Source organism: Bombus impatiens, unplaced genomic scaffold, assembly GCF_000188095.3.
Source record: "Bombus impatiens unplaced genomic scaffold, BIMP_2.2 scf_0203, whole genome shotgun sequence".
In the NCBI taxonomy this organism is placed as follows: domain Eukaryota; kingdom Metazoa; phylum Arthropoda; class Insecta; order Hymenoptera; family Apidae; genus Bombus; species Bombus impatiens.
This window is the reverse complement of record NT_176622.1, coordinates 977,282-990,371: the sequence shown is the minus strand read 5'-3', so window position 1 is coordinate 990,371 and position 13,090 is coordinate 977,282. Positions and strand designations below refer to the sequence as shown.

Here is a 13,090-nt window from a genome sequence, read left to right as displayed (position 1 = left end):
TCGGAGGTTTCATAGATTTGCGACCGGATGCGCCTTGAGGTTCGTGTGGATAATTTTCACCAGGTAATACGGTCCAGAGAAACGCCACTATAATTCCTCTTATGTAAGAGCTGATAGAGGCGAAGCACGTGCTCTCGATCCACTATCCTATCTCGACGTTCCAAGTAATCAACCAAGAAAGGTGATCTCCTAATGAATGATCTTCTTCCACATTAATTCACATGAATATTAAAGGAATGGATAATGAATAAATCTGTGGTACTATTCAGATTGGTTATAAGTCAACTTTCATTGAATTTTTCAGGATTTCGTGTCTAATTTGAAAGAACAGCTTCAGCAAATGCTGAAGAATTAATGAGAGAAAAGATCTTTGGATTTCCAAGAATTCTATATTCATTTTGGAAAAGGAGCTTGTTACAGATATTTTCACAGAATTTCAAAGATTTTCAAGAAACCTTTGGTTTTTAAAAAACTACAGATTCAATTTGGAAGCGACGTATCGCAAATATTTGAATTTTTTTAAAATGCCAAGAATTCTAAAAGATTAATAAAGAGGAGAAATATCTTTAATCTTCAAACTATCGCACCTACGATACCTACGATACTTCGAAAGAGGAAACCTCCAGATATAGCTGTGGATTTCAAAGAATTTCCTATACAATCAATGCAAAAGAAAAATATCCGGACGTATCTTCGTAAATACCGTCATGAACGAATGGATCAATGAGAGAAAGAGGATGATCATCCATAATAAATTATCCGCGATTCTACAATAATTTCTTCCTCCGAGGGAACAGAAGCATGTGAGTAACGCGAGGAATCCGAAGCGGCACGGCGTTCCGCTTGCGTGAATGTATCACGACTGGAAAGCGTCACGTTTGCTTACAGTGATATTACATAATCGGTTGATTGTGGAACGTAAACGGCGACGATTACTCGTGAGATGCGTTGAAATTCGACAAACGTAGCCGTACGGTTATTTATCCACAGTGACTGGACTGTAAATCCTCTGTAAACAACTGTTTTCTTCGTTTAATAATTCCGCCTCTTCAGACACTGCCCTGTCACCTGATTGAATTAATTATGTGATTTATTTGCGTCATTAATTAATTACGTAGACTGCGTCATATGGTCGGCCGATGAAAGGTATTCTTAGAACTCGAAGGAGTCTCAGTTATATATGAAAGAGCAAGACGACAAGTATCGAAGCATAGATTAGCTAGATGCGAAGGATAAGAAGTTGGTGCAAAGGATATCGAGGGTAGATAATTTTCTAGAAAGTTTATAGATATACGTTAAAGCGTAACAGGAAACAATAGAAAATTGCAACTGTAATTTTCTTTCTCTTTTCGATTACAAACATAATTGTAATTGATAGAAGTATAAAATTGCAAATAGACTTTATTCGATTGACTCGAGTGAAGGACGAATTGTTTCTGAAAGACCGAGGTGATTATCGAAGAAATATACAGAAGATAAATCTGTGTGTTTATAAATAACAATTGCCATGAACAAGTCTTCTCGAAGTTTATTATTATTGTAAACAATAAAGATTATTTCCTTGGAATCTTTCCAGGAATTGGCCAGAAACAGCAAAGTACACTATATGATACTTCTATAAAATTGGAAACAAGTAGTCATTGTTTTAAAAATAAGAGCTTGTTGCACTTCCTCGTGAGAATCAACGAAACAGAGGTAGAAATCTATTAACAAAATCCTATTAAAAATCGATCAAAGAAATAGAGATTACCGAGAAGGACTAATTGAAACAAAGAAGAGCTGGAAATCTCGTTTAAAATTCATCTAGCATTAAATTGAAGAATAATTGGTGCATCGACCAGACGAAGAATTTCGTGTAACGGACAAGCAGTGGTATAAAAAAGTGGCACACGCATCGGCTCGCTTTCCAGCTCGCCTTCGTCTCGAGGAAGAGGCCACAACGTGGGTGGACGACGGGGCTACCAGTCGATCCAGGTGTTTCGATTCGACCGCAGCTTGTGATTAAGATAATTACCGTTATCGAATCGCTTGCCAATTAACCGAGGGCCGCGTGGCACGATTCGATCGCCCTGAGGAACGATCATCATGGGCGCGTTCGTCATCGTCGTGACGCGCGGAATAGAGACTGGCTAAAAAAGAGAGAAAGTGTCTCGATGATTACCAGTTATATCGGGGATAATCACTGACCGTCGAAACGTTTTTTATTTCAGTGAATTCTACGGACTCGAAGAAAATCACTAAGACACTGGCAAATGTATCATCTCTTCTCGAGGTTCCTTTAAATTAGACGAGAATTCGCAGAGAATTTTGAATTAAAGAATTCGAATAAAATTCTTAATTAAGGGAAGATTTGAAGGAAGTTGTAGAGGACAATCTTTCGGAATTTTTGGATTTTCTCGCAGGAATTTTTTAAAAGAAGAATATTACACTTTTTGAGGTTGAAGAAAAAGTGTCCAACTAAAAAGACCCTTGAGAAAGAACCTTCTTAATAGAGAATTGTTAATTAAGGGAAGATTTGAAGGAAGTTGTAGAGGACAATCTTTCAGAATTTTTGGATTTTCTCGCAGGAATTTTTTAAAAGAAGAATATTACACTTTTTGAGGTTGAAGAATAAGTGTCCAACTAAAAGGACCCTTGAGAAGAAGCCTTCTTAACAGAGAATTCTTAATTAAGGGAAGATTTGAAAGAAGTTGTAGAGGACAATTTTTCAGAATTTTTGGATTTTCTTGCAGGAATTTTTTAAAAGAAGAATATTACACTTTTTGAGGTTGAAGAAAAAATAACCTTATAGAACCGTATAGAAAACCTTATAGAAAGAGTTGCTATATCTTTGAGGAATTCAAAGAAAAATTCTAAGCAAAATTAGAAGATTCGCCCGAAAGATTTTAGATTTCTCAAGAAGAGTTATCCTTGAAAGTGTTTGAAAAGAAGCTGCGAGTTAATGAAATATTTAAAAAGACGACGTTCCAAAGCAAAAAAAGAAGAAAGGTATGACAAGGTAAAAGGTTCCTTGAATGAAGGCGTGAAAGCCTCCTCCGAGAATTTCCATTGACGCGCGATTCATTAGCATCCAATTCGGGATTCGAAGAACTGGGACACGTCGCTGTTTACGTCCAACCATCGCTCCGCTGCGGAATTGTCCCTCTGACAATACGACAGAACCATGAATCTCTTCAAAGTCAGTATCCACCGTACACCTCTATCGCGTTACACCTTCGAAACAATTTATTTCGGTGAGGCATCAACTATTTCTACATAGAACAATTTAGAAGATATCGCAGGAAGATTTCTTACATTAAATAAATTCTTCGTCGTCGTTGATAATTGATTTAATTAAAGATGCAAAAGACTTACGACAGAATAACGATACCAAAGATAGTGATCTGCTCAAAATCGACACTGGAAGATTGCATGGAACCTGAAGAATGCGACAGGAAGTCCTTAATTCAGAGGAAGATGATGAGGTCAAGGAGTAGAAGACATTCGAGGCGATTCTCTTCAAGCATCGCCGAGCGTCGCTCACCTTCCTCTTCTAGAAGTCCATCGCCTTCGTACTTACTTTCTCAGTCTCAAGAACAGACTCATAATGAAGAGAAATCCGAGGATAATTATGATAACCAGGATTTTGAGAAGGATAAGTTAGGTCAGCTGGAAGTTAAGACTGATAGTTACAAGGAAGTTGATAAAAATGATGAAAAGAAAGAAAACTGTATAGTTGAGAGACTGCAAAATGGTAGCCTTGTTGAATGCGAAGATAACGGGAAAAGTGATTTGAAGTTGGAAGGAAATAAACGAGATAAATCCTTGAGAAGCAACGGGGTTGAGGATCATAAAAGAAGTTCCAAGTGTAACAAGTGCATTAAAGGTCAGAGTAATAGGGAAGAGACTTGTTTGGAGAATTGTTCAGGATACCAGCAGTATTTGAGGCTGCTAGAGGTGCCTCAGATTAACTTGGAATGGGGAGAAGGCAGTGGTGACGATTTGAGCTCTGAATGGGATTCTGATCACACGGATAGGTCAAATGAGAAAAAGACGTCGAAGGTAACGACGGGAAACTGTGTTCTTCCAGATATACTAAATGTTTCTTTCTATTACTGAACAATAAAGTCTCCTTGGAATCGATATTTGGGTTGAAGTTGAAACTTGATTTTAATATTAGTGACGATGGAAGAGGTAAGGGAGCTTTTTGATGAGATTCTCGTTTAATTTTGTTTCAGTCGTCAGGATGGAGAAAACTTAGGAATATAGTTCACTGGACACCTTTTTTCCAAACCTACAAGAAACAACGGTATCCATGGGTAAGTAAGTTATTTCTATTTTTTAAGTTCTTTGAAAGAAATTAAAATACTTCAAAATTGGTATCAGATATTGGTTGAAACATGAAAGTTATCAGTTAATATTAAGAAACTGAAACTAAATAAAATTTACTCGATTCATCAATTTATCTTATGGCCTTTTGCCAGAAAAAAAACTCATAAATTAATATTTTAAATAACAATTCTGATATGAAATTCTACTAGTAAATAGTACAATTAGTGTTAAAAAGTTTATAATACAAAATTTTGCTATTAATTTTAGGTCCAACTAGCGGGTCATCAAGGAAACTTCAGAGCGGGACCCACTCCAGGGACGATTCTAAAGAAACTCTGCCCTCAGGAAGAAGCTTGCTTTCGTCTGTTAATGAACGACGTATTGAGGCCGTACGTTCCAGAGTTCAAAGGTGTTCTAGATGTAAACGATACAGAAGAAGGGAACGTCGAGGAGCATGATGCGGGCGAAACACATCAAAAGGATGGTAATGGTGACAATGTGACTAAGAGGATCGTAGTGTCATCTTACTTGCAGCTGCAAGATCTTCTCGGAGACTTTGAACATCCTTGTGTGATGGATTGCAAAGTTGGAGTCAGGACGTATTTGGAATCGGAACTTGCGAAAGCCAAAGAAAGACCTAAGGTATGATATTAATTTAATATGAATTAACATCGAATAATATTGTAAATAAAGTAAATTTTTTATACTTTACATACTTTTTCTTAACTTTGCTATTCAATATAAATATAAATATTCGATATAATTTTTCTATCTTTTGTTTATTCCACAACTTTTATAAATAAAGCACTTGAAAAACAAGGAAGATATCTGAATGAAAGATATCAATGAAAATATGAAGAAGCGAGGAGAATAGCAGGACCAGGGTTCTTCAATTCTTGAAACTCAATTTCAATTTTTCAAATCTTTAATTTTTCCATGTAGTTACGAAAAGACATGTACGAGAAAATGATACAAGTGGACCCATCTGCACCAAGTGCTGAGGAACGTCGAGTGCAAGGAGTCACAAAACCAAGATACATGGTCTGGCGTGAAACGATTTCCAGTACAGCTACGTTAGGCTTCCGCGTAGAAGGTATTAAACTTGCTCATGGAGGTTCGTCGAAAGACTTCAAAACGACGAGGACTCGGGAACAGGTTTGTCGATAGCTTACCAATGAATCAAGTTGATAGATCATAATAGTAATCTGATTTTAAAATCGGCTTTTTAATTAATTAGGTTACGGAGGCGCTGAGACGTTTCGTGGAAGGCTATCAACACGCTGTACCCAAGTATATCCAACGTCTAAAGGCGATTAGAACTACGCTGAAAGCATCGCCGTTCTTTGCCTCGCATGAAGTTGTCGGGTCTAGCTTGTTGTTCGTTCACGATACCAAAAATGCTGGCATTTGGATGATTGATTTTGCTAAAACGTTACCTCTACCACAACATTTGCCAAGGATTTGTCACGATGCCGAGTGGAAAGTCGGAAATCATGAAGATGGATACTTGATAGGTGTGAACAATCTAATAGACATATTCCAAGATATATGGAACTCCGAGGGAACATAATTATATGGACCATTTCTTTTGGAAATAAGTTGACACTACAGCGAAGAGGATATTGAGTTAAACGAACATCATGCACTCTTAACTTTGTGAACATAAATGCACCTTTTGTTCAGGTGCTTTTTCTTCTGTATCTTTTTCTATGAATCTATACTTCGTATTTCGTGAAATTTTGTACATAGATCAATGACTTTTGTAATGATGTCTTTCGTATGATATCCTCTTACCAGAAAACGGACCAAAGACGCGGTGGCTATTGCTGCCTAGGTATTTCATAATTAAACTTTCCTACAACGTAGAGACGATGCACAAAGAGAACTTGTAAAATATAATTTAAATGATACCGTTATGTAATAAGTTTTATTTATGTATTACATGCAATGCTGCAAGAATCTTCTTGATACAAGAGAACGAAGAAACGGTGGTTTTGTATTTAAAATCGTACCATGCATTTGTAAATAATTCGACACTTAATATAAAAAAATCTTCACGACCGCGTGTGTTTTCATTTTAAATGTCCTGATATAGCATTGATCCCGATCAACCTGTCGAAAAAACTGCACGATTTTCTTTTTTTCATTTTACCGGACCTAAAATATAGTACATAACATAACGCAATTCTATGTATAAGCTTTACTAATCTATTACGCTTTTCGTTTCTTCTTCATTTTTTACGTTTTGTTTTTATACATATAAATCGTGTGTTCGTCAGAAAATTCAGAATTATAAGAGATTAAAATAAGTTGGAACGAGGATAAATGAAAAAAGACAGCGACATCAATTTTGTCAAGGTGTACTGTAGGTGTTATTTCTCGGTGGTTGCGTTTGAATAGTCTGCTGTTGATTTCCCGTCGATTGAGACGAAGTTATGGTAGTTGGAGCAATAACTCGCGCGTAGACTGCTGCACCCGTAGTTTTCAATCCGGCAGGAGTCGGTATCACCTTCAAACCGTGCAACGTTTTGATGTTGAGTAACTGACTCGGTAAAATGATAGGTTGCTGCTGTGTCTGTTGCGATGATTGTTGCTTTCCAAGTACTACGCTTCCACCGCTGCTCACTCCAACTCCTACGTTTTTGTTACCACTTGCTAAAACTATTGGCTTGCCAGCCAACTGAGCTGTCACCATCCGAACGGTTTGTGCTTGCTGTGTCTGTTGTTGTTGCTGCGTACTGGCTATGATCTTCGACTGACCTGAAGAAGTCTGCGCTTGCGATACTACCTAAACACCACATTGAAAATGTTCCATAAAAATTTAATTTAGAATTAAAATTAGAAATTATAAAAATTTAAATTGAGAGTATACCTGATACTGAGTTTGTATGACCTGCTTCCCTTGTCTGTTGAGTTGATTAGCGTGGCCAGTTGTGGTCGCCAACTTCAATCCTTTCTGAGCAAGGAGATTTTCTACCGAGATAAGTTGGCCACTACCAGAACTGGTTAGAACCTTGGCCAATATCTTCTGCTGTTGTTGCTGATGCGGTGACTGTTGAATCTGTACTGCGATTGGTTTCCCTCCTATCTGTGCAATTATGCGTTGCATACCAGATGTTTGTAACGATTGTTGTTGATTGGTAACAACTCTCTGTTGGATTTGTTGTTGCTGTTGTTGTTGCTGCTAAAGTTACATGAATATATTAAATCGTTAAAGCTATTAATAGTCATTAAAATAAAAAATGATGACCTACTTGAACAATTCGTACCTTTAATTGTTGCTGTTGTATTTGTTGTGATTGATTACTGGATGGCGATGATTGTTTAATAAATATTGTCTGACCCTGAAGTCCATGACTCGTAAGAAGCGACTTGATCTGTCCAGAACTGACCAATTTTATTTGAGAAGCTAACAATGTCTTTCCAGGTAGTACATGTTGTTGTTGAGATTGTTGCTGTTTTATATTAGCAGTTTGCAAGATACTTTTTCCCGCTTGATTAGTCACTATTGTTTGTTGTTGTTGTTGTGTTTGTTGCGATTGTTGTTGTTGTTGTTGTTGACTTGGTACTTTAGTAGGAGGCAATATAGTGGTTAAATTGGTGGTTACATTTGTTACATTAGAAGCACTGCTGGCTACTACAGGCTGTGCAGAATGTAGCACAGAATGTCCAGATAATCTAATAGTTTGTAGACCAGCGGATGTTGATACTTGAATTTGATGATGCGGAAAATGCTGCTGATTCGATTGTAGTAAACTTTGAGCACTTGTTTTTACAACAGCGACCGGTTTTCCACCGATGTTCGCTGCCTTCTTCGCCGGAACGTTTGTAGTGATTTGTGGTTTTACGTCACTAGTTGTTACATCCTTTTCTACGGTAATGGTACTAATAGAAGTAGAAGACGTAGGTAGAGACGTAACCGGAACGGTGGTACCTGACATAGAAATTACTGAAGTCGCTGGCGTACTAATTGTTGTCACTACGTTTGTGACTACAGCCGATTGTTCTGTTGTAGCGGAATGATCATTGATATTTTTCTCCTCGGTTTTCTTCTGCTCTTTTCTGTAAAAAGAAAAGCGTACAATCGATATGCTGTTCAAAACATTTTTCACACGATAAAATTTGATATTTACCTCGAAATAACAGGTTGAGTAGTGGATGTGGCCTTTCTTTCTTTTTTAGGTGTAGTTTCTTTACTGTTATTAGGAGATTGTTCTTTATTAACATTAGCCGGTTTTATGACTGGAGGAAGTGCCTTTCGAGACATACTGCCACCATTCTTCTTATTCTTTGCAACACCTTGTAGTTGTTGATGATACATTTCTATAAGAGAAGAAAATGTATGACGTCATCTATGAAATATATAACATAAGAATAATACATTTCAATAAGGTACAAACCAAATTCTGATTCTGAACGAGCTCGATGAAGATATAGCCATTCCTTGCGTCGTGGGTAATATCGTACACAGGGATCTGTTTCGTAGTGCAATCTGTCCAAAGCTCCAGATACGACAGAATGTAAGTATCCTTCCTTATCATCACTTTCTGTCTGTTCCCTAATGTACTGAGAATCTTTTAGTAGCTGACAGATGTCAGCCCGAGTTCCTTCACCATTGGGAAGCCTTGCAGTAGCGTCTCTGACTAAAGCTAAGATAGTCACAAAGTTTGGCCGATCTGCTACCAACAACGAATGTCCACGAGCTTTGGTCAAACCAGAAGCTGTTATACGAATTAAATATAATATAAATAATAATTTCTTTAATTATACACATATATCTTTTTTATAAAAGATTGTATAATCAAACATACCAACATTGTGTTGATAAATGCCTTTCACCGGACCTACGACGGAGGCATAACCGTGCATTCTATATGTAAATGCTTTATGAGGAGCAGCATAACGCATACGTTCCTGCCTCCTAAATTCTTCTCGTTCTTCCACCGTGGATGGTCGAACCTTCCATTCTGTGGGCCACAGAGCACGAGGTGGCTCCCATTCTGCAACAGTATTGATAGATCCACCATCGACACTGATCGATTCTATCGCTGGACTACTATCTCTGCCGCTCGAATTTACATTCCCACTCCCAGAATTACTGTTAACGTTGCTGTTACTAGCTTGAGGCACTTGATTTTGTTGCTTCACAGCTACTGGAGAGCAAGTGGAGATTGCAGACGGTAGACCTAGTGAATCTTTGTGCATTAAGAACTTTGCACATAAGTCCGACAGACGAGAGTCTGAGTCTCGTCCAGCTCCGATCCATGCGTAGACTCCATTTCCCTTGTTTTCTAAATAGGGAACAAGTTCTGATTCTCTTTCTTGTCGGTCACCGATCTCTTGAGAGTAAGTGAGTTCCCCAGCAAGAAATCCTAAAGCCAATGGAACCAACGCTGGCCAAGAGGATGCCAGAGAATACCAATCATTTAATGGTGAAATGGGGTTTCCTTGCCACTGAGTAATAGCATCCCTCATTTCTCCTGTGCTCATTCTGTATTCACCTTTTGAGGTAAATGCATCTCTTAACAGCGAGAAGAAACAAGCATGTGTCTCCTGCATTAATTCTGCCCCATTATTAATGTCGATAGCGTCTTCATTAGATGGAACAGCGATTTCTTTATCTGGTATCGATATAACTCCTTCATCTTCGCACTTCACATCATCCAATATATCAATTCCATCGTCGAGTTGTATTGGAAGCTGCATCATGTCGATGCTATCCAAATCAAGCTCTTTCTTATCGTTTTCCTCTTCTTCTTCTGTTTCTAACGGGGCGTCTTCGTTCACTCCCGTACTTAGTTCCGTTTTTATGTCATCGTACTCCATGTCTTCCACCTCTTTCTTTATTTCTGGCGTAACTATCATGGAAGATTTGTTAATCTTCGATGTAATGGGACTTAACTTCTTTTTGGACATCTGATGCATCTCGTATGCATCTATGGGTTCTGACTTAATTGGCGTTAACATTCTATGATCTATATCCAATGTATTGGAATGTCTGTTTTCATCCGTCGTATGAGAATAATCACTGTTATCACTCTCGTGTTTTATCGAATTAGAATTCGTTAATCTTGGCGCCGGTGGACAAAGTGGTGATTGCTCCAATTTCATACGTTTCTTCGCTGGTGTGATACGTATGGTAGGGCCAACTGATATTTTGTGCTTCTGTCCAATTTGTGCTCTTTGAGTTAAGTCAGCAAGAGCGATACCTTGTGTATTTAATTCCGGATGAACCTAAAAAAATATGATAAACATTAGTACTCTAATATGATTGAATTTCTTATTCACACAACTTAATTTCTTAAAAAATTATTTCACGTACATCACGCCGAGCTCTTCTCTTTTTATGTTCAAGTAACATTTCGCGATACGTATCCTCGGTCTGTTCGCGAATAAATAGAGACCTATTCGTGGCATATTCCGCTCGTTGCAGCGTGGAGAAAACAGGTCGAGTAAACTCAAGCAGATGATCTAATTGCAAACCCCGAATGGACAATCCTTGAACTCCAACCAAAGTGCGTCTCTTCTTCTTCTGCTTAGCGCCGGACATTTGATAGTGCGGATAGTTCTCTTCATTCTCGGACGTTGTGTCGGCCGCTAACTTTGCGCTCGCTCCGAGCTCTGTCCTCAGTGCATTCAGTTCCTCCAAATAGCGCAGTTGCGTTTTTTCTTCAACTGTCGGTTCATTGCTTGTTAGTATTGCCCCTCGGAAGTTACTACATACTTCTCTGCCAAACGGCTGGAGTGTGGGGGAAGTATAAACAGCCAGAAAATTTTTTACAATCAATCACAGCAGAAGCTTAACTTACCCATAGCAGGTTTTGGTTTCCTCCATTGGACCTTTGACACCGTGCGTTGCGCTGGTTGACAAAAACCTTGCTTATACGCGTTAGACAGCAAACTTTCTCTAGATTTCAGTAATTGACTGGCTAGTTCATAAGATCTTTTCCGTTCCTCGAATAGTAATCTTCTCTGCTGTGCCTTACGGACTAAACTACACATTCTTCTAATATCTGGGCGGTAATGACCAGCAGATAGATGACTGTGAAATGCATCCAAAGGTGCTACACCAAATCTGATATAGATAAATATAAAAACAATATTATAAAAAAAATAGATTTCTTTCAAAAAATTACTGGAAATAATTAGTTGCATCTAACCTGTGATTTTCACGTTCGAATAACATACGCAATGTTTTCTCTGTTTCAGCTTCTACATCGCAGTCTTTTGGGAAAGCTGGTAAAAGGTTGCAAAGAGCTTCTCTTTGATTTTCGGTAAGGCATTCGTTCCAAATATAAGGATAATCCAGAAATTCCTTGAAAATAGCTACATGTTCGCAAAGATCTTGTGGTAATTTTATCTTAGTGTTTACAGCAATACATGTTTCCCATTTCTAGAAACGAAATTTTTGTTAACAAAAATGTATTTCCACAAAATATGAAATTTCAGACAGCACCAAAGTATCTGGACTCTCCGCTTTGACAGAGTATTCTGTGTTCTCATTTTCATCTTCATCTTCTTCACCAGAACTATGACTTTCACTGCCACTTGTGCCATGTTCTTCTCCACTATCATCTCCGCTATCGGTTGAAGTACTACTTCCACTTATACTGCTACTACTACTATTACTTCTAGATCCATGAGAAGATGCATCATCTTCATCTTCTTCGGCTCCACTATCACCACCAGCTGAACATTCATCCACCTATAATCACAATATATGTACAAAAATACATAGCAGAATAAACATCAGGGTGTGCCAAGAAGAAACCACATAATTTTACTAGTATATTTGGTAGCTTAATCTGAACTAAACAGATCATATTATTCTATAAATATAAATTTATTTGATATTTTAATGATTCTTGCCATTTCTTTCTAGAAATTTCATTTCCGATGCTGTCACTTGTAATACATGTTATTTGTATTAGTCATGCATATGTATCTAAAATCAGACTAAGCATCATAAACACTCTGCCGTTTATCTTTAGTTTGCATTTTATATGGTACTTGGTAGAATAAACGATTATTTGGAAAACGAATGAAACAATATAGCATGTAAAACTTTTTTGATTGACAATGATCTATCAAACATATTAGTAAAGTTATTCATTAAAGTTCTCCCAAGACATCCTGTGTCCTTTATGAAATTAAATGATTTTCAAAGACAATTATGAAAAATCTAATTTATCGCGCTACATTCTATGTCACAATGAATACACAAAAATTAAAAAATACAATATGAACGTGATTATTATTTAATCAAAGATAAGAAAACAATCACCATATAATAGCAAATAACACGTCAGGAGAACATGCGTGCATTCGACGATTAATTATTTAATTTACTAATTATCTAATTAGAAGAACTGAAATAACGAATATACCAGGAACAACAATGAATGTTTTCTTTTTCAGGAGTAACATGACACAGGGTATGTACATTGCGTTTCCAAAGGATACAGTGTTATCGATCATACGGACATAAATTTCGAAATAATTAATCGTAACCAACCTCCATTCTTTTCAGTTTCTGCGCTTGCTCTCCTCTTGTCTTCCAAGTTCTGCAGTTCCTACGAAAATAGCAAATCCTCGCGGCTACCGATAATTCACGAAACAGAAATAACGAACCGAGGATAAATCTGTCAACGTTGTTACGATACGAGAAATCCTTCGAACGAGTGAATATTAAGTAATTTCGCTATTCACCGTTTGACCTGTCACAGCTACTGCACTCCTACTCTTCCAACAAATTTTAGTCATGGCGTGGAATACAGCG

General features: G+C 37.5%; 2 protein-coding genes and 1 long non-coding RNA gene across 4 annotated transcripts in view; 1 reads left to right on the top strand and 2 right to left on the bottom strand.

Annotated features, from left to right (window-relative positions):
• The window catches only part of LOC100741135, a 27,914-nt gene extending 21,548 nt beyond the window's left edge, over positions 1-6,366 (top strand). Inside the window, exons 6-9 of the mRNA XM_003487776.4 lie at positions 4,218-4,298; positions 4,579-4,953; positions 5,254-5,466; positions 5,549-6,366. Of these exons, the coding sequence (XP_003487824.1) occupies positions 4,218-4,298; positions 4,579-4,953; positions 5,254-5,466; positions 5,549-5,881 (1,002 nt within the window). The 3' untranslated portion in view covers positions 5,882-6,366. The remainder of the gene's footprint in view (positions 1-4,217; positions 4,299-4,578; positions 4,954-5,253; positions 5,467-5,548) is intronic.
• On the bottom strand, positions 2,216-2,955 carry LOC105680479. Its single transcript, XR_001102127.3, has 2 exons — positions 2,807-2,955; positions 2,216-2,481 (listed from the first exon to the last, which is right to left on the bottom strand). It is a non-coding gene; the product is annotated as an uncharacterized LOC105680479 (long non-coding RNA).
• On the bottom strand, positions 6,220-13,090 carry LOC100743854 (nuclear factor related to kappa-B-binding protein). 2 transcript variants are annotated; one of them, XM_033319677.1, is made up of 11 exons: positions 12,827-13,090; positions 11,768-12,016; positions 11,472-11,704; positions 11,121-11,386; positions 10,634-10,986; positions 9,123-10,545; positions 8,712-9,032; positions 8,445-8,634; positions 7,581-8,373; positions 7,184-7,495; positions 6,220-7,099 (listed from the first exon to the last, which is right to left on the bottom strand). In XM_033319677.1, exons 1-11 carry the CDS (start codon positions 12,830-12,832, stop codon positions 6,665-6,667), a joined length of 4,581 nt encoding a protein of 1,526 aa, XP_033175568.1. In that variant the 5' UTR covers positions 12,833-13,090; the 3' UTR covers positions 6,220-6,664. The 2 variants fall into 2 exon arrangements, with proteins under 2 accessions (XP_033175568.1, XP_012238462.1); XM_012383039.3 differs by having other exon boundaries at positions 7,184-7,492.

What these genes read in the sequence shown, in the direction of transcription:
- LOC100743854 (XM_033319677.1), bottom strand. An exon ending in CATTTATCAACACAATGTTG is followed by an intron (nt 9,033 to 9,122) that starts GTATGTTTGATT and finishes TTCGTATAACAG; the next exon opens with CTTCTGGTTTGACCAAAGCT. An exon ending in ACTCAACCTGTTATTTCGAG is followed by an intron (nt 8,374 to 8,444) that starts GTAAATATCAAA and finishes TTCTTTTTACAG; the next exon opens with AAAAGAGCAGAAGAAAACCG.